At 47.6% G+C, this 26492-nt stretch overlaps 1 protein-coding gene across 3 annotated transcripts in view; it reads right to left on the bottom strand.

The window, feature by feature from the left end:
- Window positions 1–1925: 1925 nt before the first annotated feature.
- Window positions 1926–26492, bottom strand: part of TMEM63B (transmembrane protein 63B) — a 42047-nt gene continuing 17480 nt past the window's right edge. For all 3 annotated transcript variants that reach the window (XM_043964153.1, XM_043964155.1, XM_043964154.1), the window contains 19 exons: window positions 20344–20381; window positions 15460–15602; window positions 15162–15213; window positions 13654–13762; window positions 12854–12924; window positions 12599–12679; window positions 12039–12162; window positions 11240–11373; window positions 10469–10606; window positions 10070–10223; window positions 9448–9554; window positions 8882–8968; window positions 8612–8677; window positions 6870–7032; window positions 6008–6113; window positions 4247–4414; window positions 3719–3834; window positions 3431–3502; window positions 1926–2756 (listed from right to left, as the gene is read on the bottom strand). In XM_043964153.1, the coding sequence (XP_043820088.1) occupies window positions 2487–2756; window positions 3431–3502; window positions 3719–3834; window positions 4247–4414; window positions 6008–6113; window positions 6870–7032; window positions 8612–8677; window positions 8882–8968; window positions 9448–9554; window positions 10070–10223; window positions 10469–10606; window positions 11240–11373; window positions 12039–12162; window positions 12599–12679; window positions 12854–12924; window positions 13654–13762; window positions 15162–15213; window positions 15460–15602; window positions 20344–20381 (2199 nt within the window). In that variant the 3' untranslated portion in view covers window positions 1926–2486. The remainder of the gene's footprint in view (window positions 2757–3430; window positions 3503–3718; window positions 3835–4246; window positions 4415–6007; window positions 6114–6869; window positions 7033–8611; window positions 8678–8881; window positions 8969–9447; window positions 9555–10069; window positions 10224–10468; window positions 10607–11239; window positions 11374–12038; window positions 12163–12598; window positions 12680–12853; window positions 12925–13653; window positions 13763–15161; window positions 15214–15459; window positions 15603–20343; window positions 20382–26492) is intronic.

Raw genomic sequence — 26492 nt, 5'->3', positions numbered from 1 at the left:
TTATCAATTTTCCCCTTTCCCAGGTTTACACTTGCTTCAATCATTTGCTTCCCCATTTGGTCTGCATTCAAGGTTCTTCACTTGGTGATCCCACCTATGGAGACTTTCCAGCCATAATCCTCCTAAAACAGGGTCTTAGCTGAGCAATAGTAGAGTGGAACTCTTAGATCGGCAGCTTTACTGGCCTGTGTGTGCATGGGCTGTGGGGGGTGGGGAAGCAAGAGGAAATAAGGGGTGGGGGAGAATGAAAAATCTTTTCACATCCTTTGGTCTCTTTACAGAAATTATCTTTGCCCATGGATGTTGTCCAGTTGTGTCTAACTCTTTGTGAGCCTGTGGACCATGCCAGTACATGCCACACTGCTACTGGCCATGGGGTTTTCTTTTTTTGTAGTGAGGCAATTGGGGTTAAGTGACTTGCCCAGGGTCACACAGCTAGTAAGTGCCATGGGGTTTTCTTGACAGAGGTACTGGAATGGTTTGCCATTTCCTTCTCCAGCTCATTTTACAGATGAGGAAAATGAGACAAACAGGTTAAGTGACTTGCCCAGGGTCACATAGCTAGAAAGTGTCTGAGGCCAGACTTTAACTCAGGTCTTCTTGATTCCAGGCCTAGACATACACATTCTCTAATTCCTTATCAAGCAAGCCTGGGGAAAGTGGGAAGGAGAAACCGAGATGGGAGTGGGTGTGGGTCCCTTTGTCTATACTGTTTTTTCCTACCCTACCCCCCACATCCCTTCCTAAATTAAGCCTCATTAATTCTTTTATGGTTATAATTCTTGTGGGGGGTCTGGTCCTAAGGGGAAGTGTCTCCCTCAAATTTTGCTCCCATCTCTACTTGCTTCTCCCATTAAATGGCTTAAATTGTTTTGAAAAAAAAATCATACTAACAACAAAGTGCTTACTATATGCAAGACATTGGGCTAAGCACTTTAATGCAGACACAGGCATTCTATGGGTCAACATAACTAAAAACTCAGGGTTAGCTCAGCAGTCAACCTTTTAATGATGGCTCTCCACAATTAATGAACTGGGATATGCCTCGGACATGGGATCATTTCCAAGACCATCCTTTCCAGCCTAGCAGCCTCTCTCTATGCCTGTACACTGCTGGCTCAGCCTACAGGGATCACTTTCTTGCCAGGATGGCTTGTCAAAGAACATTTGTATATAATCATAAAAATAATGGACACCTATAGACATCATGTTAACATTTGCAAAGAGCTTAGGAGAATCATCTCACTGAAGAGGAATGAGTACTGCTCAGATTATGTCCCAGAACTCATTTTATCTTGGACATCTATTGCCTTATGGGCACACATACAGCAATCTGGCCCATTTTCTTCAGCACTAGCATTCTCCCGGTGGTGGTATGAGGTACCCATTCATGGTGGGCCTAAGTAGGCTGCAGCCCTTTACCAGTGATGACTTGCTCATGAGAAGCGGTGTGCAAGAGATTGGGGAGATATACGATTGCAAAACACAGGGCTGTTGTCTAAGAGCAAGGGTTTAAACGTGGATGTTCAGGCTTGGGGCTACAGTGGTGGCCACCATCTTTGAAAAGATCCATTAGACCCGCTCCGCTTTTGACAAATTCCCTGAGGAAATGACACACTGAAAAGAGGGCAAGTCTAGGTGCTTGGGCAGGAATACCCACACCAAGATACCAGCTCCCCTGAAGTGCTCAAGCATAACTGAGGTCTGCCCCCCAGTCCTTTTGCTCTCTCTTATACAGAAGCCCACTGTAGGCAATTGGAAATAGAAGATGGGGGTGGGGGAAGAGTACAGAGAGGTGTATGGAAGGATTTAGGAAGTGTCTTCATCGACAGTCGGACCTGTTTCTTTTCATTTTTATTTTAATGGAGAAAAAAAAGTGCAAAACCCCATTTTCCAGTGTCAGCTGTGCCCCTCCCCCCAACCCCCTCCCCAACTCCTTCCCCACTACCTGGGGGACAGATAGGCTCCACTTCCCACTTGGCCCCCCTCTCCTCTCATGCAACCCCTAAATGGGGTAGGTAAGGATAGAGGTGTCCCCAAAGCATAAGGGCCTGGTGGGGGATTGGGAACTGAAGGGGTGTAGGTCCCATTGTCCACCCTGACCCCCCCTCCCAACCCAGATCTCCAGTCAGTGGCCCCTCATGGCTCTCAACCCCATTCTGGCCATTGCCCTGGGTGGTGGGGGAGGGCCCCTGGTTTGGGGGAACCTCCCCTTTGCCCTCCCCCTCCACTCTGCCCCGGGGCCAGCTCGGGGCGATTCTCCTCATTGGGCAGGGGAGGAGGGCTTTCAGGGGAGAGGCTGGCCTCCAAGGAGGGAGGCAGTGGGCAATATCCCCAAGGTTGAAATACCTTAATTAAAGCAGAGTGGGGGAAGGAAGAGGCTTTAAATCTAATAAATTATTAGCGTTTTAGTGTCCGTGGGGGGTGGGGTGGGGGAGGAAGGGTGAGGAGCAGGGGCTGAGCCACCAGGGCCTCCCCCACCCCCCTCACTGATGGATTTCATTCTCTATGAGGCTCTCCACATAGGACTGGAAGTCTGTGTCTGAGAGCTCCTCCTGGGTTATCAGAGTCTCCTCATCGTGCTCTAAGGACAATGGAGGCTCCTCCTTCATACATCTGGAATTCCCAGAGGCCCCAGATATCCCCGAGACCCCAGAGGCCCCAGATATCCCTGAGACCCCGGACACGCCAGAACCACCAGAGTCCCCAGAATCCCTGTCCTCTTCTGAGTCCTGCAGCACCTGAGCGATGTACTTCTGTGGGGAGGAGAGAGAGAGGGACAGGCTGAGAGGGATCACGGAGGGAGGGGAGGGAGGACAGGGCACCAAGATTAGGTAGAAGCCACCCGTCGGAGGGTCTCCAGGGTTAAGCTATTTAGAGAGGAGGGGTGAAGTATGGGCATCTTGTGAGATCATCTAATCCAACTCCTTCATGAAGAAAACCAGCCTGGAGGGGGTGGCCTGCCTATGGCCACACAGACATTAAGCAGCAGTCAGGATCTGAAGCTAGGTCCTTGGACCAGGAGAAACAACAAGCACTTAATACACATCTCCCACACGACAGGCACTGTGTTAAGTGGTGGGGACACAAAGAAAAGCAAAAGCCAAGCCAGGCCCTGCCCTGGGGCTGCTCATGCTCGGCCAGTACACGACAGTACCTTGGATAGCTCCTGTCATTTGTACAGCTTTTTAAGGTTCCCAAAGTGTTTCCCTCAAAAACTTTGTGGTCCTTGGTGAGAGACGGGGCGGCAGCATCCTTCCTCCCTTGGCTTGTGGAGGGAGGAATACGGAAAACTGCCATGAATCTTAGGTGACCAACGTCACATTGGTTTTCTCTCTATGTGGGGAATCTTGGACCACTGGCCACTTGGTGGGGAGAGAAGTGAGGAAGACCTCGATGGGCATGAGGGGTGGGAAGAAGGGATACTCACTGCAGATTTGACAGTGGTGCGACTGCCATTGATTCTGGAGTCAGTGACATCCCCTGTTTCGGTGTGATCAATCTGGAGGGAGGAGGGGAAAGTTCAGTTGTGAACCACCAACCTTCACAACTTCTTGGTCTCTTTGGATCCTCTCTTCTGTTCCCCACCCTGAGGGTCCCAGTTGTTTAAGTCCAATAACACCCAGAGCCATCTTCATTAGCACCTGGCTTCACCAGCCACCCCCAAATTCTCCAGAGGCCCAAGATGGATTTACCCCAATATCCTCTCCCATCTCACCTTGTAGTTGTGGGCACTGAAATATTTGAAGTATCCGAAGCAGAGGTGACAGAGAGAGATGACAATGGTGATGACCAGGACCACAAACGTAAACATGGTAGTGGGGGCAAAGATCCCTGTGGGATTTGGAGAAATGAACAGGGTTGGGGTGGGGAGGGACGTGGATCCTCCTGTCACAGCTCTTCCTTCTCTCCTCATATTTCTCCCTGCCTTTGCTCTTTGCTGTGTTCCTTAATCTCTACCTACACTGTTTCCCCCACCTTCTTAAGCCCAACCCATCCTCTTCTCCCATTATTTAACTCTCTCCCAACTCTATTCTAGGCCAGGAAAAGCTGGATGAATTGAGTTGTGGTATATTTCAACCTCCCACAGGGTCCTGGGCTTTTCCCTCTCCCCTTCCCAACTAACCTGGAGAGGTCCACGGGCTTTATTAGCTTTCTAACTTCAATATTAGAAGACCTCCTCCCACCTCCAACTGAGGAGCTGTTCCCACCCTCATCACCCCATCTCTCCCCAGGCCTCCCTCACCGGCACGTAAGACAGAGAAGAAGAGGAGCCAGAAGAGGCAGAGGATGGGGGCCGCCACCACCTGGGTCACAGCCCCCGCATGGATCTTCTTGTCCAGCTTGGCCGGCAGGTATGCATAGTATAGGTTGTATCTGTCCACCAGGTGCTTCAGCAGCATGTACATGAGCCCTGGAGGGACAGGTAGGCCAGTGCCCTGACCTCTGACTTCTAAACAACCCCCCCCCCCATTATGAACCACAGCCCCATTACACAGTAAGAATTAATGGTATTTGGAATTATGCCCTTTCTGCCTTCCTCCCTCCCAACATGTGATCCACTCCTTTAGAGCAGGGGCTTTTAGTCTGGGGTCTGTGAACTTTTTACTGTTGCTGCTGAAACATTTTATATTTCAACATAGTTGGTTTTCTCTATAATCTTACATTTTAAAAAATTTGTGGATTTAAAAACATAATTCTGAAAAGGGGTCCATAGGCTTCATTAGATCACCAAGGGGTTTGTGACACTAACAAGGTTAAGAATCATGGATTTGGAAATTGAGCCATTTCCTCAGGATGCAAATGACTCCTGGGTAGTCAGCCAAAACCTTAACTGGATCAGTCAGTCACATTTTAGTATGAATTAATTTATATGCTCAGTCTCCTTCCGTGGTGAAACCTAACCAAGTTACTCGAAGGGTTAGGAGTTCTAAGTGAAGGCATAAGAAGGGAGAAGAATGTTAACTTTTGAGGACAATGCCTAGAGAGGAGGGAGACTTCAGAGAGGGGGCTGGGGTAGATTAAAGAGCAGAGGAGCTAGGGCAGGCTAACCAAGAAAAACTCCCATTTTGCAGTTGGTTTTGTCTAGGGGCCCCTGGGAAGGGAATGAAGTAGCAATCTGGATTGTTAAGCTATTTGGGGAACAGTTCAAGGAAGCTAAGGTTAGGGTGAAAGCAGGGAGGAGGGAACCAATGATGGGTCAACTCTAGACCTCCGATGCCTGGCAGCTCAGAGCAGGGAGGTCTAAGCCTAGGCAAGGTGTGACAACCATATGCCCTTTGTATTAGTTTATTTCCCATATTATGAGGACTTGTCACAAAAAATATTTTTGCACTTCAAGGATTGTTTTGCCAAAGGATTATCAGACTCCCATTAATGATTCCCCCTGAACGTTGTAGCCAAGATGGCTGCCTACACTGTCCATCCCTAGGGCTGGCTAGCCTGGCTTTCCTATAGTACAGGCCTCTCTTGGGAGCAGCCCCCTGGAGGCTTTGGTTTTGACATTGTGACTCACCTTCCCTTCAGTGCTCTGTCTCTCAATGCTTTCCCCACTAACCCAAAGGTTCCTCTCCTGGTCCTGAGGGTTCTTTAAACATGTGTGTGTACGCATACATGCATGTGCACACATGCACATGCATGGATGTGTGTGAACGTGAGTGCATGTGTGTATGTTCAAATGTATTTGTGGATGTGCCTAAGCATTCAGGTGTGTGAGTACCTTGGAGTCTGTCCTCCCTCCTCCCTTCCTTTTTTGCCTGGAGCCTGCAAGGGGCATACCTGGGTTGGGCTGTTCTCTCCCCCCACACACAGGCCAGGTCCCAGACTGAGGCAGAGACCGGGTGGGAGGATCCAGGGGCTCTGTCCTCCCAGCCCAGGGCTCTGTCCACTCGGGACCAAGCCTGACCTAACCCTTCCAGCCCAGCATAATGCTTCCCAGGTTGGGGAGTGGCCTTGGCTAGGGAAGTCCCCCTCAGCAGGGCCCAAGTCCCGGCGCGGCGCTGCCTACCGAAGGGTACGATGATGGGGCAGGTGATGCTGTAGGTCATGACCACCGTGAAGACGCACATCATCCAGGCATAGGCCGCGCCAAACTGGAACTCGTAGGCCTGGTGCTGGGGGGGAGATGGGGCAGGGGGTGGGGGAGTGGGTGGCTCAGAGACTTCCGGGGGCCGAGAGGCAGAGAGGAAACAGGATGGAGATGGACAGGGCACGGAGAGCCAGGAAGCCAGAGTGATAGAAGGAATGCAGGGGAAATGATGGATAAAGGTGCGGAAAGATGAATGCAGTAGGGAAATGGTGAAGGAGGATAGACAGGGAAGGTGAATATGTAGAGGGGAGAGGAAGGAGTGATGGAGGTGAGGGAAGAGATGATGGAGATTGAAGGAAGATGAATGGGAAGGGAAAAGGAAAGGCTGACAGAAGGTGAAGGAAAATTGAGGGCAGGAGGGATGAAGGCAGGTGAGAGGGGATGCAGAAGGAAGGGAAGATAGGTGATGAGGAGATGGGAAGGAAGATGGGAAGAATGGAAAGACAGAAGGGAAGGAGGCTGAGGGGGATAGAGGAGCTGGGGACATGTGTGCGTGGGTGGTTGTGTGAAGAGGTCAGAGGACAAAAGCATGAGAAGGAAAGACAGGCTACCTAGGTGCATCTCCTTAGGAAAAGGATGGAGTGTCCCCTTGTGGGGTAAGAGCAGATGGCTGCCAGTCCTGTTCCCTTTCCCCACTCCCGACCTTGTCTGTTTCTGTCCTTCCCAATGCCCTCCCTTAGGCCCCTCCTCTCCCCTTGATATCTCTTCCCACTGCTCTGCTCTCCCACCAGGTGCCCAGGACCAGGGCCTGAGGTGCGTATGGGGGAGGCCCTCACCATACCCGTTTGACGTTGCGCCTTTCGGCGGCGGAGTGAGCGAGGAAGAGGCGGATCATGTATAAGAGCAGCCCTGGGATTCGCAGCAGGTCCATGGCATTGCCGATGAAAGCCGAGGCAATGACGTAGTTGACAAAGAAGGCGCCGTTGTCCGGCAGGAACACACACCTGTGGGCACCATTGGTGCTCCACTACCATGCCCAATGGTGAAGGGCACTACGAGGCTCAGTCCCCAATCCACGTACTTGCTGGCCCTTCCTATCTCTGCACCCCCCTCACCTGCTCCACCCTCTCACTGCATACTTCTTACCCCAGGGCACCACCCTGCCCTCTGCATACTCTACCCCACGTGGGGCCCTGTTCCTCCTGAGGAGATGAGGTGTGTGGTCCTGCTGTGGGGATCTGACTACAACCTGCTCACCTAGCTCCAAGGGTACCCAGACAAAGCCAGTGTACATTCTACCCAGAGAAACTGTCAGAGTGGGTGCCCCAGAGACCCCAGAGCTAGAGTTTCCTTACACTCTAGAGTATGTCCCAGACCAGAGACGCCACCAGACCACATCTCATGCACAGGCCATCCACAGAGACCCCCAATGTCCTAAATCATGTCACCATTCACCCCACCATAAAAATCACTAGAATAGCCCTGTAGAGATACAGTGTGTTCCCATGGACAATAGACAGAGACTCCACAGACATCCCAAAATATGTTCCACTGAACACATTCCTAAAAACATCTTGCCCACTGAGAGCACCAGAAATGTGGACAATGGACACACCAGGGTCTGTGGTCCTAGACATCCCAACCAAAGCATGTATGATGCACACAGGCACGCCCTGCTAGGGTCTCAGAGATTCCCAGTGTTTTCCACAGATGGTCTACACCACAGATAATTCAGAGAGCACATTCCCATGGAGAGCCCTCACACACTCCAGGCCAGGGGTTCCCACAGGCACAGCTCAGCGTGGGTTTTGGACTCTCAGGCTGAGATCACTACAATGCAAATCCCCAGACACCTAGAGAGTGTACCCTCCGAGACCCAGAGCATGTTCCTAGACACCCTACCCATAGGAGCCACCTGAATGGACTGGCAGAGATACCCCTCCCTACCGGTGCTGAAGTTTGCCCTCCCATATTCTCCCAACGTTTACTGTTTTTCTATGCTCAGTGCTTAAGAAATGTTTATTGACTATCTCACCCACAGAGAGCTCTGGGAATGTGCTCCCACAGTCACTACCAGAATGTGCTCCCAGGCTAACTAGCCCAGATACTCCCTGCCCAGTGTGTGCACTCTCAGAGCGTGGAGGTGCCTTCTAGAGTGTGTGCCCTCCCTCTAGACCCCAAGACAACCTCTCCATAGCTAGGATACATATTCCTACAGACATCCCAGAGCTTGTGAGCAGACACACCTTCAGAACAGGTACCTGTTTGGGGGCAATCTCAGCATTCCCTCTGCCAGCCTCTGTGATGCCCAAAGCAGCCACCCATCTACCCCCCTTGCCAGCATCATCCCTAACAATCCTACAGTAGAATAATAGAGTCTATCCTCATAGATACACCCGCCATAAAGATGCCCAGGAGGTGTGTCCTTGGACCCCCCCCACAATGAGTGGCAGAGCCTGCCCCCTTGCTGATACCACTCTCCTATACCCATGGGAGGCCACAATTGTCCTGTCATCCCCTCCACTTTCCTTGTTGCCTAGATGTCCCCCCCATCACTCCTAAGTGCCCTCTCTGGTCACTCACTCAAACCGAATAGTCCCTTCATCCAAGAACTTCTTGTCGAAGAGCCAGCGGAAAAAGAAGTCCAAGCTGTCAGAAGGACAAGGGGGATGGTGCTGGTGAGGGGCAGCTCAGGGCCCCTTCCATTCCCTTTCTTTCACAAGTCCCAGGGATCAGCCTCCCCTTTGGAGGAATTCCACCCTAGGGAGGCAAGAGATGCAGGTACCCAGCCTCCCTTTGCCCTGTCATCAGGAGCTCCATCAAGCCCCACCCCCAGTGTGCCCCGCATCCTACCTGGTCAGGCCCAGAGAAGGCAGCAGCAGTACCATGAAGATGAGGAAGGTATAGCATTTGTGCATGGTGGTTCTGTTTTCTCCAGAGCTGGGGTGGGACAGGAGAGTCTCATCACCTTGGCCACCACCACCACCGCCACCACCACCACCATCATCATCATCAGTTCCCTGGCTCCTCAGGTCCCCCCAACCCCACCTCTCCATTCCCTTCTTTCCTTTCTCTTTAGAGGACTGGAGACTTAGAGCTGGGAGGACTTAGAAATCCTCCCCTTCTCCGTTCCCACCTCCTTCCTGAAGCCTTTCCTGATGCCCTAGTTATTCTCTCACCATCCTCCACCCCTAACAGGAGAATGGAAACTTCTGGAGAATACAGCTTTTTTTTTTTCTTTTTATCTCAGGGCAACCTCATTCATCCGCAGTAAATTGGAGAAAGGGAAAGAAAGGAGGGAAGTGATCGGCTTAAGTAGTCTCAGAGAAGCGGATCCTCTGGGATCTGAAGCCACACAGCCTTCCTTCCCTCCAGGGGAGCACGAGCTGGGAGGAGGTGGAACTGAGCCTGTATCTCACCGTGTCCAGTGACTCTCTAGGAAGGTAGAGTAGTAGACGATGGTGGGCAGCAGGGCCGAGAAGCACCACAGCAGCAAAGTGGGGAAGAACTGGGTGATGATAGGGTTCTGTGGGGAGGACAAGGGAAAGAGGTGAGGCCGAGATCTGCCCCATCCTGCCCTGTTCTCCTCTCTCGAGTCAATAATTGAATAGCTATTCTGGGTGGAAAGCTTTGGAGATTCCAATTTGGGATGCTAGGAAATCATGTGTTAGTGTGAGCACGGGGTCTGTGGAATACTGATGATGGACTACTTCATCCAGATTGTGGTCTTTTTTTTTTTTTAAGTGAGGCAATTGGGGTTAAGTGACTTGCTCAGGGTCACACAGCTAGTAAGTGTTAAGTGTCTGAGGCCGGATTTGAACTCAGGTACTCCTGACTCCAGGGCCGGTGCTCTATCCACTGTGACACCTAGCTGCCCCCAGATTGTGGTCTTAAGAGAGGTGACTTGTTCCAAGTCACATAGCTAATTCGTGGCAAGGCTAGGGTTAAAATCTAGGTCAGCTGATTCCCCAGTCCAGTATGTGAACATGCGTGTGTGCCGAGGACTGGAGAAGGACTGATGCTGGGGGAAAGGAAGCTCACATTGAGGAATTCCACAGGCTTGGTAACGTTAAACTTGTCCATCGTGGTGATGATGATGGCAGGGGTGGTGAGGAAGAAGAGGAGGATGAAGAGCACCACGTTGATGATCAGGCATCGAAGCCACCAGGTGAAGCCCCGGATGGAGAGATTCTCCCTGTATGTAAACATGGGTCATGGACGTGGAGGGGAGGATTGTCAGTTCCCAGGCCACTCTTCGGGACCACCCTTTCCCCTTACTGCAGTCAGTCCTCTCAGCTTTCTTAGCCTATTGTCCCACATTCCATTGTATGGGGTCTGATGTGGCAGACTCCAGATATCCTTTCCTCACCACCCTCTTAACCTCCCCTGACCCTGCCTCTTTAGCAATCCCTGAACATGCACTCAACCCTTTCCTCTTACCAGTAAATGTTCTGAGGGTCAGGGGCAAAAGAGACCGTCCAGTTGGTGATGTTCAGGGAGTCACTGCAGGATGAGCTTCGGGGCTCCCCCTGACATGTGCAGCCTTGCCAATTACATGCATTAAAGTCCTTTAGGATCCTGTGGAGGGGGAAAGGTAGATAGAATATAGGATTTAGGGGGAAATGACATTAGAGAAGAGGGCACTGGTCACTGAGAGTAAAGGAGAAGGGGCTGTAGGTTCCACTTTTTTTTTTGGGGGCAATGAGGGTTAAGTGACTTGCCCAAGGTCACACAGCTAGTAAGTGTCAAGTGTCCGAGGTCGGATTTGAACTCAGGTCCTCCTGAATCCAGGGCCAGTGCTTATCCACTGCACCACCTAGCTGCCCCTGAAGGGGCTGTAGGTGAGGGAGAAGATGGTGACACTGGGAGAGACAAGACACAGTGGAGGGGCACCGGAACAGAAGCTTTCAGAATGTATACTATGGGGATGGGATGGTGTCTTTAGAAAATGCATGTGAGGGGTCAGCTAGGTAGCACAGTGGATAAAGCACCAGCCTTGAATTCAGGAGGACCTGAGTTCAAATCTGGCCTCAGACACTTGACACTTACTAGCTGTGTGACCCTGGGCAAGTCATTTAACCCTCATTGCCCCTCAAAAAAAAAAGAAAGAAAAAGAAAATGCATGTGGGAGTCAGGAGTTCTGGCAAAATAACAGGTGAGGGACTGGTGGTGGGGTTTGGGGAATTCTGAGGGGCAGGCCCCTGGGCTTACAGGGCAGCGATGCTCTCATTGTGGAAGGTCACAAAGGCCATGCCTAGTGGCTTCTGGTTCACTTTCTCCTGCTCCTGCTTATATTCTTCCTTCAGTTTCTGTTCCAACTGTGTATAGTACTGGATAGCCTCCACCTGTGGGAGGGGAAAGCAAAGGGGAGGAGGTCACAGAGAGGAGAGGCTCAGGGTTTGGGGGAGAGTACGAACAAACCAGAGAAGGAGAGGCATTTCTGGTATGGATGGGGGAAGAGATGAGAGGATCCTTGGGGAAAAAGAAGGGCCCCTTTTCACACAAAGTAGCCCTCTGAGACAGGCACTGAAAATATCATTACTCCCACTTTACAGATAAGGCAACTGAGGCTCAGAGACGTTGCCTAAGGTCAACCAGTTAATAAGGGGCAGAACCAAGACTTGAACCCATGGCCTATGATGATAGTATTCTTTTAGTTACTGCACTCTCTCTTGTCCCTCTCCTATGTTGAGTCTTTTAGATGCTGGAGTAAGGAAAAGTTATTGGAGCACACAGAGGTGGTCACGTCTGTGTTCTTCTGTTGGCATCCGTGGGCACAAGCCTACCTATTGGGGGTGTGGTGTATGCATGCGTGAGCGCATAGGAGTGCCTATGTTCTCAGCCCATGTCACACATGTTTTGGCATTGCTTTTCACTAGGGAGCGCAGACCTCTGCCCATGTACCTGTGTATGGCCTCTGCCCTATCTCCCCATTTCTCTTCCCCTTCAATGCTGCTATGGGGAGCCGAGCAGCCCTGCTGCCCAGCTCCCCCTGCCCACCCTTCCCTACCTCTTCACAGCCTCGAACCGCACAGCAGCAGAGGTGCCCACAAGGCTTGGGGTTGATCATGGTGGGCACATTCTCTCTGGCCCGCAGGTTGCTGAAGTATATCCTCCCTCGCTCCGCCTCCTTCCTGTGGGACCCAGGGGACAAGACCACCAATCAATAGTGTGGCAAGGTAGGAGTGGCACAGTGTCTTTTCACTCTGCTATTACTCCCATCCCTGAGGGTCCTTTGTCCAGTCTGTGCCAGGGAGCTCAGTCTGCCCTGAAGGTCACTGTAGCCCTTGTGACGTCCTCCTCTCTATTTACCTGTCTCTAGACAGGATTATACAGGTAGAAGAGAGAAAGGGAACATGGCTTCTTTTTTAAAGCCCCCCCCCCCAAGGAAGGAGATAATCATGGTCATCTTAGTGTACCCCTTGACTCTCTACATGTCAAGTCTCAAAGTCCTTGCGGAAGTCCAGCCTGAGTTCTTCAAGCTACATCTACAGCTTATTTTCTTCTGAGACATTCTGCCATCAAAAGGGACAGGTGAATGGGGGCACCCCTTTTCTGAGAACCACTTACCTCTGATCTTCCAGGGACATCAGTTTGGCGACATTGTAGCAAGGCCGGGCTTCGAGCACAGTGCAGTTGGGATACGCCTCCCTATGACACAGTCCCCCATCATTATCTGTGAGGGACGTGGCCCTCCACCAATGTACCCAACATGCCTCTCCCCCTCCTCCTTGCCCATGCAGCCACACTGGCGCCCAGTCTCCAGAGACAGGAAGGGCCAGTGAGGCCCCACTAGGTGCAGAAAGGACAGCAGGGTCGACTCACTCAAAGTGCTTCTTGATATTTTCTGATTCTGCATACTTGGAGATGCCATTGATGAAGAGGGTGCGCTTCACCTGGAGGGGTGGGGAGGTGGAGGTGGAGGAAGATGGTTCACTCTGCTGAATCCTAGCATTGCCAAGGGCCCAGAGAACAGCTAATGCTGTTGGGGGTAGGTAGTACTAGGGTTTGTTTTTCTGTTGTTTTTTTTTTTAGTGAGGCAATTGGGGTTAAGTGACTTGCCCAGGGTCACACAGCTAGTAAGTGTTAAGTGTCTGAGGCCGGATTTGAACTCAGGTACTCCTGACTCTAGGGCCGGTGCTCTATCCACTGCGCCACCTAGCTGCCCCAGTACTAGGGTTTGAAGGAGAAGATGGGACCAAATTGGAGAGGGTAGACTTTGAGGACTAAAGATATTAGGTAGTAGACCTGGCCTGGAAGTAGCACCTCACAATCTGTCTCTTATTTCAACAAGGGTTTTAATAAGAAGATGGTGTTTGTTGGATGAAGTAGAGATTTGGGGAGAGAGGATAGGAAGGGAGACAAGAAAAAAACATGGAAGAGGAGAAGGCTGCTACAGATTTGGGAGGAAGCAGAAGATGAAGGGGGGAAATGAGAATGGAGGAGACAGAGAGAGAAAAGGGAAAGACAAAAAGGAAGATGAGGAGAAAGTTGGATAAGAGGTGATTAGAGTAGAAATGAAGAATGAAGAAATGGGTTGTGTGGATTTGAGGCTGGGGAGTGGGAGCTGAACATCAGGTGGGTTGATATGGGGGTGACATTAAGTCTCTTAAATTTCGGCTTACCATGTCGTCTTCTTTATAGCGCATCTTGGAGGTATGTCTTCGCATGGTATACACAGTGAGTAGTAGGTATAGGAAGGCGAAAGAGGTGTGCAGCCATAGCAGGTTGTTACTGCCAAAAAAAATGGGGATTTGAGGGAGAATATCTCTAGCTGGGAGCATGAATTCTGTTCCCACAGCACCAACCCAGTTTATGCATTAAATATTTCACCGGGGGAGCTCTATATTTCTGACTCTCTCCAAAGGTTTATGAGTTGGCCCTGTCTCTCCTCTAACCAAATCCTAGACTCTCTATTCACTGTTTAAAAGGTCCATCACTGGTGTAGGCCCCCTATCCCTTATACCTGGACTACTGCAGTGGTCTTCTCATGGTCTCCCCATACCCAATCTCTTACTACTCTGGTGCATCCTTCTCTCTGCTACCAAAATGAGCTTCCCAAGTGCAGGTCTGACCATGTCACCCCTCTTAGTTGATAAACCCTAGTGGCACCCTCTGGAGCACTAGCAGGATCACATCTAAATTCGGTTTGGCTTTGAAAGACTTTCCTCCCTTTCCAGTGTTTTTATACCTCACTCCCCTCTATGCCCTCAGTGAGCCAGTGTAATGGCCTCCTGGGTATTATTTCCTTCCTGCGGTCCTCCATCTCCTGGTTCTGGGCATTTTCCCTGGGCTGTCCCCCAGACCTGGAATTCTTTCCTTCCTGGTCTCTGCCTGCTGGTTTCCCTGGCTTCCTTCAAGTTTCAGCTCAAATTCCACCTTCTTCAGGAAGTCTTTCCAGGTCCTCTTTAATGGCTTTCTTCTAAGATCATCTTGGGTTTATCCTGTTTATATAATGTCCTCATATTGTCTCCCCCATTGGTCTGTGAACTCCTTGAGAGCAAGGACTGTTTTTTTTTTTGACTTTGTATTTCCAGTGCTTAGCAGAGTGCCTGGTACACAGTAGGCACTTAATAAATGCATGTTCACTTGACATGAGTCCTAGAGTGAGGAGTCAAAAGACTTGGGGGCTGGAGGCCTGATTCCACCACTTAGTAGCTGTCTGACCTTGAACAAAATCCCTTTACCTACCTGCATCACAGTTCTATTTGTAAGATGGGGAAAGTATCAGCATTATGTGTCCTACAGGCTTGTTGTGAATGTCTCTGGAGAGCTCCCCTCACTGCAGAGCCCAAAGCCTCCCTGCTGGCGACATGTTCCAGTGAAGTGCTCTCTTCTGATGCAGTTACGGCCGTCTCCTCTTCTTAGAGGCCTCTCTATGCCTGCAGTTCTTCTCTAACCCTCTAACACATATCCAGCAGTCTCTAGCCTTGCTCTACTTCCCACACTTGTTCCCAACCTCTTCTTCTCTGGATTGAGCAACCCTAACTTTTTTTCCTGCTGTCCTATTATGTCCTGCTCCCACCCACACACCCATACTTGTGGCTGTCGTTTCTTTCCTCATCCTTCCTTGGAGCCCCAAGCTCCACACTAATGTACATCTTTCCTTTTGGTTGGTTTCCTCTATCCTTACCTTGAGTCTAGGTTGGCAATGGTAGTTCTCCCAAAGCTGTAGGGGTTGTTTTCTTGGGGTAAAGGGAGAAAGAGAAGAGGGACAGGAAGCTGTGAGAATCAGGAATTGGCCCATCTCCTGCTGTCCAGTGCTTGGCACACAGTAAAAGTTTAATAAAACATTTTTTATTCATTCATCATTTATCACTCACTCATCATTTGTTCATTCATTCAAGTCACTTCCCTCCCCTTCTTTCCCCACCCCTGTCCAGCAGGTTCCTTGAGAAACTGATAGGAAGCACACCTTCCCCCCCACTGACCAAGCAGATTCCCTGAGAAGTTGACAGGAAGCACAATGCCCACGGAGAGAACACCTGCGACCGCAAGCAGCCCAATGATGTGCCGCTGGAACGTCAGGTAGTGCACTGCATCAGCCCCACACTTGTCCAAGATCTCCTCATCCCTGGGGAGCAGGAGTGGAAAGGGGAGGGAAGTAGGAGATGGGGAAGGACAGAGAATCAGAACCAATGGAGGGGGGAAGGGCAATGGCCATTCCCTTCTCCTAACCTCTGACCTTCACACCTATATTTGTCCAACTTTCAGGCTAGGAAATAGCACCCCCATGGCCTCCCTTCTCTCTGAAAAGGATGGAAAGAAGGCTTAAGGTAGGGGTGTGTGTGTGTGTCTGTAATGAAAGAGAGGAACAGAGAGGGAGGAAGGAAAAGGAAATGGAAATAGAAGAGGAGGAGGATGAATAAGAAAAAAGAGGAGAGAATGATGAGGGAATAAAGAAGTATATGTTGATGTCACCTCAACTACCCTGGTCTTCTAGTTCATCAAACCTCCGAACTCCCATGATCTATATCTTCTTCACTTAACCTCAATCAACCACAAGGAGCAGACTTTATATCTCAACCAATACTCTTATAACACCTCTACATAATAACTCCCCATCCTTCCATATCACTCTTCTAAAACTATCCCTTGTCCTCAGTGAAACCTCCAGTGCCTCTAGGCAAACGCTATTTACTGAGCTTGGCTCTGGCCTCATGTTACTTCAGTTATGATCCTAAAGCTGACCACTTCAGCTACATACTCTTCTACTTGCCTCCTTGTTCCATCACTACTCACACCGTGTCAAATGGCAAACTGTAGTGACTTCAGCCATGGGAGCCTCCTCTGGTTCTTTGTCTTACCATAAGAAGCTCACTAGGGCTCTTACTACTACAAGGCAATTCTTCTTTCTTATTACATTGCCTGTAGTTGCTGTTCCAAGCAACTGCTTCTCTCTGCAAGTTTCAGGTCATTCCTTCCCTCCTTGCTCTCTGTGGAGGGCCTTGCCTCCTACTTAACTGAGAAAAATCAAGGCCATCTCTCACCCATTTTTTCTTCTTGGTATGCCATTCCTTGTTCTCTATTCCTTTACTTTAGCCTCCTCAAGAGCTTTGATCAAGCCCTCTGATTGTGCCCTTGATTACCTCTTCTCTCCAAACATGCCCTTTAAAAAAAATAATTTCCTCTAGTCTCTCATCTCAAGGCCACTGTCAAATTCTGGGGAAGAATCATCTACCCTGGCTGCCTCCTGCACACGCCTTTCTTCTTTGGTTTCCATGACACTGCTCCCTTCTGGCTCTCCTGTCTGATTCCTCCTTTTCAGTATTTGCTAAAAGAATGAGTCCTCTGCTGGATCATCATCCTTGTCCCACCCTCTGGGTGTGAGTGCCTGAAAGGTTTTGTTTTGGGTCTTTTTCTCTTCTTTCTCTATACATTTTTACCCATGGGAATCTCATCAGCTTTCTTTTCTTTCTTTTTTTTTTTTTTAGTGAGGCAATTGGGGTTAAGTGACTTGCCTAGGGTCACACAGCTAGTAAGTGTTAAGTGTCTGAGGCCGGATTTGAACTCAGGTACTCCTGACTCCAGGGCCGGTGCTCTATCCACTGTGCCACCTAGCTGCCCCATCTCATCAGCTTTCATGAGTTTAATTATCACCTGTGTCCAGGTGGCTCCCCCAAAATATATATGCAAATGACTCCCAAATCTCACCCCCCAACTTCTCTTGGAATCCAATCCCCAAATGCCAATTGCCTGGTGGACATCTCCACCTGGAAGTACCATTAGCATCTCAAACTCAACATGTTCAAACAGATCTCATCATTTTCAAACTCCCTTCCACAGACTCACATACTCCAAATTCCCCTATTTCTGCTGAAGGTATCACCATTCTTTTAATCACTCAGGTTTATAGCCAGTTGGTTGCAAAAAGTCTGGTTGATTCTACCTTTACAACATCTTTTGCATCTATTCCCTTTTTTTCCCGTGTAGAGACTCTGTCCCTTGATGCCCTTATCAGCCTTCACCTGGACTACTGCAAGAGACCTAAATGACCTCGCTGCTTCTAGTCTCTCCCATTTCCAAACTGTCTTCCACACAGCTGCCTAAATAATTTACCTAAGGCACAGGTTTGAACGTGTCGCTCCCCTGCTCTAAATACTCAAGTAACTCTCAGGGCCTAGACAGGATGGGGCAAACAGAGCAGATACTTACTAAATGCTTGCTGATTGCCTGTAGAATAAAATGCAAACTTAAACTGGCATTCAAAGCCTTTACTTTACATTACTCTCTCCTTCACTCAGTCTATATTCCTGACTAAGTGGCCCATTCCCTGTGCTTTGAACCTGACAGTCCATCACTGAGTCTTCCCAGAAGCTACTTCCCAATGGCTCAAAAGCATTTCCTTCCTTCCCTCCAACTTTCCAAAGACAGTTTCCTTCAAGGCTTACTTTCTACATGAGGGATCTTCTGTTCATTCTTTCTTCAAATGACCTTCTATTTACTTATTTGTGCATTACACACCTATCCCTCCCAATAGAATGTGAGCTCCTTGAGGGGAGGGGACAGTGCCTAGCAGAGTACCTTATGGAAATGAAAGTACTTAATAAATGCTTGAGAAATTGACTTTAGGAAATAGGAAGGACAGACAGGAATGGGGAGGGCAAAGCAAGGGGAGTAGAGAGGAGGAGAAATGATTATGATGAAGACAGCTGGTATGCCTACAGTACATTAAGATTTTCTTTTCTTTTGGGGGGTGAGGCAATTGGGGTTAAGTGACTTGCCCAGGGTCACACAGCCAGTAAGTGTTAAGTGTCTGAGGCCGGATTTGAACTCAGGTCCTCCTGACTCCAGGGCTGGTGCTCTACCCACTGCATCATCTAGCTGCCCCTACATTAAGATTTTCAAAGGAGGGGCAAAAAGCTCAGACAGAGAACATGGGGCAGAAGAGGAAGAGAAGCAGGATCAATGAGATGTGGTGATGAATGGGGAGTTCCGTTGATTCTATCTTCCTACTTCCTTCTTGCTCCTTTTCCCATGATTCATTCAGGCCTGCGTCACATCTCACCTAGACACTCATTAACAGCTTCCTAGCTGGTCTTTCGACCTCCCATTCCCCTCTTTTCCAATTCATCCATCACACAGACATTAAAATAATCTTCCTAAGGACTGATCCTACCCTCCGCTCCCACCCCAAGTAAGGCTCCTTATTGCTTCTGTGATAAAATACAAATGTCCTGACCCAATACTCAAGCCATTCTATGACCTGGCTCCTTTTGAATTTTCCAGCCTCATTTCCTATTACTATACTTCTCCCTCTGTGCTCACCACTTTGGCCCTGAAGCATCATCTCTCCCTCCAGGGCATCCTCAGAGGCCCTGTCTGTCCCCTCTGTCCTCAGAGGCCTATGCTCCTCTCTGTCCCTACCTTTCATAATTCTTCTCTTTCTTCAAAGTGAGTTCAGGTACCTCCTCCCCGTGAAATCCCCCTTGACTTTTCCAGCCAAAAATGTTTTCCTTACTCCCATTTTCCTAGAATAGATCAATTGTTTTCTTGTCTATTTTGGTCTTATCACACCTACCCTGTGTGTGCTTTTGGCAGGGAGTGTCACCTATGTAGGACCACTGTGTGTAGCTTGAACACAGCAGGTGAAGAAAGAAGGGGGGAGGATAGGAAGGGAGTGGGGAAAGAGTAGAAGCATGCAAAGGGAAGAGGAAGAGGAATGAAAAGGGAAGAAGGCAGTCATGGAGAGTGATGGAGGTAATAATTCAAATAGCAATGGGAGAAGAGAAGGTGCTGTTGGTAGATGTCAGAAAGGCTGAGTTCTGAGAAGGGGCTCTGTCCTTCTGCGGAGGGATTGGCTGGGGAGCAAGCTAACCTCAAGAAGAAGTCATGTAACGTTGCCTGACTGCCTGCCCCGGATCCATGATTATGTCTGTAAGTTGAGGATAGCTGCCTTCTGTATTCACGCTCCTGCCAGCTAAGTAATTGCTCCTGCCAGTGGAACGCTTCCTTCTTCCAGCTGATCGATTCCTCCTGCCAGCTAAAGGCCCGATCCTTCCAGCAGAAGTCTCGGTCCCGCCCCTTCCTCTTGAGGAGTTGCTCCTCCCTAGTGGCTAGCAACTCCTGCCAGCTAGGCATTGACTCCTCCCACCCACGCACTGGCTTCTGATGGGGGGATAGCGTTTCCCGCCTGCTCACTCGTCCCTGCCAGCCGGGCAGTAGGTCCTTCCTGCTGTACATGGGTCCATGCCAGCTGGACAGTAGTATATCCTTCCTGATGGGGAGTAAGTGCTGCCTGCTGAGCAGCTCTGTGCTTCTGAGTAGCTGCTCCTGACTGCTGGGCACTTGCTCCTGACTGCTGGGCACTTGCTCCTGACTGCTGGGCACTTGCTCCTGACTGCTGGGTACTTGTTCTTGAATGTTGGGTAACTGCTCCTGACTGCCGGGCACTTGCTCCTGACTGCTGGGTACTTGCTCCTGAATGTTGGGTAACTGCTCCTGACTGCTGGGTACTTGCTCCTGACTGCTGGGTACTTGCTCCTGAATGTCGGACACTTGCACTTGCTCCTTACTGCTGGGCACCTGCTTTTGCCTGCTGATGAATAGGGAACTGTTCTACTTAATTGCCCTACCATTTTGGCCAGACAGACCGGATGGCTGGGAGGGAGACCTTGATAACAGGATGAGCCACTGATGACACTGGGCGGGAGGAAGGAGACAGGGATAAAGGTAATTCCTCTCCTAGGTGATACCCATTGAGTTCTAGGAAGGGTCAGGCTAAAGTCCTCAAAGGCTCTAGCTTTGAAACTTTGGATCTTGGCTGAGGACTGTGAGATGAGGGTTAGGGGAGCCTGAGGCCCCATTATACTTACTTTATCCTGAAGATTGCTGTCAGCCAGGAGCAGAAACCCTGTTTGGGGGGAGGGGAAGGGACAGAACAAAAGAGATATGTCACCTGGAGTTATGTGTACCAACCCAGAAAGAAACGTTGGTTTTTCCCCTGACCTTCTACCTTCTGCTCCTTCCCTCCTGTACCTTATTCCATCTACTCTTACCAAGGGACTTTAGTTGACTTTCTGTTATCTTGAGACTAGTTTTCACTCTGGGTACCATCTAGTCCCTTCCTTCTGACTCCACATTTCCTAGCTTTGCTCCTCTGGCAAAAAGGGCTATGGAGAAGTTTCAAGATTCTCTCTGTATCCATTTTCTGGAAAGGCTTGATTAAGTGGCAGGATCAAGATGGAGACTGTTTCAATACCCATGTTCTCTCTATGCCCTTCTCCCTCTGCTTTCCCAGAATGATGCCTTTCTAAAGCTAACAGACTCCTCACTCCCACCCTCTGCCTTCTGGCTCATCTTCCACTGGGACCTCGCTTCACTCTTCTTTGCATCATCATTCTCATCATCTTCACTAGCTCCATCCCTGACATCTACAAACATACTCAGAGCTTCCCTGAACAAAAGAACCCAACCGACCCAGACCTTGCCTGGGTTCTGCTTCGCCTATGAGCCTCCCTTCTGCACCTCCTTCTGGGTATTCTCTTCTCCAGTTCTTCAATCTCTCTCACAGATCCTTCTGTCTCCTCTCTTACTCTCTTCACGTAGCCCTACCCCAAAGGTCTTGGTGTTCTTTTCTCTCTCTTAGCTATCTTCTATAATCCCATAGCTTTACCTCTATGTAGGTGATCTTCTAATTTATAAAACCAAGTCTCAACACATGTGGATGCTCAAGAACCTTATATTCATGCCCCAAACTGAGCTTACCATGTTTTCCCTCAAACTAGTTACTCCTTTTATAGAGTCCCAGTAACCAGGTTCAAAAGAATAAGGTTATTTTTTTACTCCATCCTCTTAATACCTAGTCACTATGTCCAGTCAATTATACCTTCACAATCGCATTTCTATCTGCCCTTACACGTCCACAATCTTAGCGAAGACACTCATGATCACTTGACTGGCTCATTCCAAGAAGATTCCTAATGAAATCTTCCAGTCAGTTTCTCCCCACCTGTAATCCATGCTACACATTAAGTTTTCTAAAGAAAAGCTCTGGTTGTATCACTCCTATGCTTCAAAAACTTTGGGTTCCTACAGTGTACTGAATATAATGTCAGCTCTCCAGGGAAGCACTGGCCTGCACAGGTTGGCACCAATTTTTCCAGTCTTCACCCAATCTATGTTCCACTCAAATTAAGTCCCTAAGTCCATTTCACCTATTCATATCATTCCCTATGCCTGGAAGTCCCCAGGCATTTTTACATAACCTTTAAGACCTAATTAAAATGCTAGGGCCTCCAAAAAGCCTGCCTTCCTTCCTTCCACCTGCAGTGGCACGACTGTACCTCTCAGACTGTTGCAGTCTACTGTTTATTAGTTATCTGTGTATGAGTCACATATCTCTCTACTGGCTATCCCCACCTTCTGAGCAGGGGCTACATTTTATTTAAATTTGTAGTTGACTGACACCTAGCACAGAGCTGTTCTTGTATGTTTGGGGATTGAATGTGGTCAAAGTTAGATTCTAATGCAAATGAAGTCTCTTAGGGGTCTGGAAGAAAAAGAAAGGGGATCTGAGTCCCATAATGAATGGTGAGAGGGAGTTATGTAGAGGAAAGGGGCTGAGTCCATTGCGAGTCTGGGTTACATTTCTAGTTCTCTTCCTAGGAGAACAGCGGGTCCCTTGAGATCTTCATGGCTGACATTAACAAAAATCTGTGACACTGTTGCAAAGAACACAGCAATTATATTATGGCAAGAAACAGTTTTCAGCTACTATTGAAAGCTTGCTGAATCTCCTCTCCACCTCTCTCAGCCTGGCCTAACACAGGCTCGGGAGAGTAGGCTGAAGGTTCTAAGAACAGAATCTTTCCCTGTGGTTAGACTCTGGTGCAGGGGAAGAAAGACAGATGCTGAGCTCCACTCCCTAGCATGGCTGGCTAGGATAATGGGCAATGAAACTGAATGACTTCCATTTAATCTTGGCTTGATTTGGACCCATCTGGTTATTTGTAGTTCACTCCTTTTCCACACAGAGGGAGTCCCAGGGACTTGGGAACCACTTTGTTGCTGCTGCCCTTCTTGCTGGTACCAGCGTTACTTGGCCCTCTAGAGTCTTTGCCTACACATTCTACCTCTCTCCTCCCTCACACCCCCACAAATAAAAGAGGACCAATGTCCAAGGCTGGGGGAGGTTGGTGATTACAGAGGCAATGTGGCATGGAGAAAACAATACTGGATTGGGCAGGTCAGAGGTCCTGAGTTCAGATTCTAAGTTAGTTACTTACTAATCTTGAAACACTGTCCAAGTTTCAGTCCCTAGACTTGGACTCCTCCTTTGTGAAAATGGGACGGGTGCAGTAGGAAGGGAGAGTTGGTTGGATCAAGGTGATCTCTTATATCCTTCTGACTCCAGAGTCTCTAAGTTGGGGGCTGAGGTATACTATGAATTGATGGATAAATTAAAGAAACTTTTATTCTGTGAAGTGGAGAGATCCCAAGATAGAGCCAACCTGGTCTTTCCTTTGGGAAGAGAATAAACTTCTCCAAGTTGGGTGGAGCACAGACTGGGAAGAGGAGCAGTAAAATATAAGACCAGTAAGATGAATTGGTGACAGGCTATGGAGGGGCTTTTAATGCAAACCCGAGTTTAGATTTTATTCAACAGATGAGGTAGTGTCAATCTTCAGACACACTTCAAGTTAGGCAGTACTTACTATGTATTAAAACACTGTATTAGACACAAGGTGGGAATACATAGTAGCAGCACAAATAGTCTATAGTATAACAGGGGAGCTAAGACATATATAAAGAGGCTGGAATGCTATTAAAATATAAACATATAGGGAAGGTCTAAAGTGATAGGAAAGACCTGAAGAGAGAAATTGAATATTTCTGGCCAAGAACCAACCCAAGGAATAAAAGGATAAAAGGGTTAGGTACAGTTGCCTCTCAGAAAGCAAGCAGAAGAAGAAACGTGAATGAAGGAATTAGGAAAACTGAACCCTTACTTTGCATGCCAGCCAATGAATTCCATAATTTTTAATGAGACTCTGAAAAACTCATATTCAATTTCTAAAGTGTTGTATGCTCACTTATGGTACAGGTGAGAAGGAGAAAAGCTGAGAGATTATAGTCTTGATCCAAGGAATGGTCTGGGGAGAAGGGGAAAAATAGGAATGGGGAAGGAGGAAAGGAAGGTATGATATGAAATGATAAACCCTCAGCATATAACAGAATTCCTGGGGCTCAGCTTCTTTCTTTCTCCAGAACACCAGGAGTACATCTCTGAGGCCCAACTTACCTGTTTTCATCCACTCCCATGATGTCAATTATCACCAATATGTGGATGACTTCCATATCCACATAGAATTGCCTAATTATATACTTTGACTGTATATCTATAGGGGGATGGTTCTTGTTCTTTTTTTATACATTTGAACAAGTTCCTAACATATTTTTGTTGTATTGTTCTATTTTTTTTGGGGGGGGGGGGTCAGGGCAATGAGGGTTAAGTGACTTGCCCAGGTATTAAGTGTCAAGTGTCTGAGGTCGGATTTGGACTCAGGTCCTCCTAAATCCAGGGCAGTGCTTTATCCACTGTGCCACCTAGCTGCCCCCCCCCCAACATATTTTTGAATACCAGTTCTTTAGCAGAGAAACTTGCTGCAAAGTTTTTCTTCAGTCAATTCTCTCTTCTAATTTCAAATGCACTGATTTTTTCTAGTTTTATAGAATCAAAACTGTCCATTTAATCTTCTTTAATCTTCCCTGTTTCTTTTTGAGCATGAACTCTTTCCCTATCCATAGTTGTAAATTATTTCCTTCCCTGTATGTGAAATTTTATAGCTAAGTCATGTATTCATCTTGAGCTTATCTTGGTGTGTTGTGTGAGGCTGGTCTAAAGCCCATTTCCGTCAGTTTGCTTGTCAGTTTTCCTAGCAGTTTTTCTCATATGAGTCTTTACCCCAGGAGTTTAACAAACACTATGCTCCTGTGTCAGTTTGCTTCTCTATGCCATATGCTTAATTTGTTTTACTGATGGACTTTTCTATTATTTAACAAGTAACTTGTTTTGATGATTATTTTATAGTATAATTTGAGGATCAAGAGCTACTAGGCTTCCTTTCTATTCCCCCCCCATGCCCCCGCTCCAATTATTTCCCTTGAGATTCTTGACCTTTTGCTCTTCCAGATGGATTCTTATTGTTATTTTCATTATATTGACATGGCCTAATTATGAGCAATTAATACTTTTCCAATTATTTAGGTGTGTCTTTATTTCTGGAAAAAGCCTTTTGTAGTTTATGGCAATACCACTCTAGCAAATAACATCTCTCACTTCTGTATTCCCATTGCCATCTCCCCTGTACAGTTTGTTATTACTTTCTGTACAGATGATTGCAATTAACACCTTTCTAATAGGTCTTCCACACTTTTAGCAAAATTTCACATAACCGCCATATATTTTCCTTATGCAGAGATCTGGTCATGCCATTCTTCTGCTCAAAACTATTCAGTGGCTCCCTATTGTCTTCCAAGTAAAATTCAAGCTCCTTTTTCTGGTATTTAAGGCCTCCCATAATTTGTCATCACCCTACTTAGTCTTTCATATTAATTTCCTTTATGTGTTCTATACTCCAGCCAAACTGGTCTTTCTTGTCTCCCAAATATGCTCTATGCTCTTCTACTTCTTCCTCCTTTTTGCCTTTTGAATTCCTCCCTATCCTTCAAAGTCTAATTCAAGTCACCTTCTCCATGAAGCCTTCCTTGGGGCTGTGATAACTTCCCAGATATCACACAATACTTTATTCTGCAACTCTAATGCATGTTCCATGTAATATTATATTGTATTATACCTATATGTATGATAGCTATCTGTATTTGTGTTTTAGCTCCTTATCAAACAGTATGCTCCATTAAGGGAGACAGCTAGGTGGCACAATGGATTGAGAACTGGACTCAGGGGTCAGGAAGATGAGCAGAGTAACCTGAGGTGATTAATTTTTCTCAGCCTTAATTTCCTCATCTATAAAATGGGTATAATAATAGCACCTGCCTCCCAGGGTTGTGGTAAAAGATCAAGTGAGATAACATGCAAGCTACTTTGTTGTTGTTCCATCGTATTCTACTCTTCTTGACCCCATGGACCGTACTCTGTCCATGGGGCTTTCTTGGCAGAGATACAAGAGTAATTTGCTATTTCCTTCTCCAGGGGATTAAGGCAAACAGAGGTTAAGTGACTCATCCAGGGTCACAAAGCTAGTAGTACATGTCTGAGGTCAGGTTTGAACTCAGGTCTCCCTTACTCCAGGCTCAGCACTCTATCCATCGAGCCGCCTCTAAACTACTTTGCAAACCTAAAAGTGCGATGTAAATGCTATATTACTATTGTTGTTATGAGGAGAAGAAGTGTCTTATTTAAATGTTCTATCTCTCCCAATACTAAGCATTATGATGTACAGAGTAGGAGATATTTTAATTCATGTTTGTTAAATCAATGAAAACATGTCCAAAATGGAATAATCTTTTCCTAAAAATTTGTCCTTTGCAGAATTACATTATACCATTATGCTCAAAGGTACAGGTAACAAATAAATATCAATAGTTAATATTTATATTCCTAATAACATAGCATTTCGTTGAACTGAAGGGAGCAATAAATAGTAAAACTATAATGATGTTAATAAAGGGTATCTTAATGCACCCCCCTTTTGACTTAATTGATTTGATTAGAACAAACCTAACCAAAAGATAAACAAGAAAGAAGTTAAGGAAATGACCAGAACTTTAGAAAAATTAGAGATGATAGATCTCTAGCAATTACTGAAAGAGAATAGAAAGGAATCTGCATACTGATAAACATGAGATCTTCATAAAAACTGACTATGTGTGGGGCATAAAGACCTCACTAAAAATGCAGAAAAATAGAAATAGTCAACATATTATTTAATGCCCATAAAGCAATAAAATTATAATCCATAAAGAGCCATTAAAGAATTTAAAAGCAAGTAAAGACTAAATA

Source organism: Dromiciops gliroides, chromosome 4 (assembly GCF_019393635.1).
Source record: "Dromiciops gliroides isolate mDroGli1 chromosome 4, mDroGli1.pri, whole genome shotgun sequence".
Lineage (NCBI taxonomy): Eukaryota > Metazoa > Chordata > Mammalia > Microbiotheria > Microbiotheriidae > Dromiciops > Dromiciops gliroides.
This window is presented reverse-complemented; position numbering and strand designations above follow the sequence as displayed.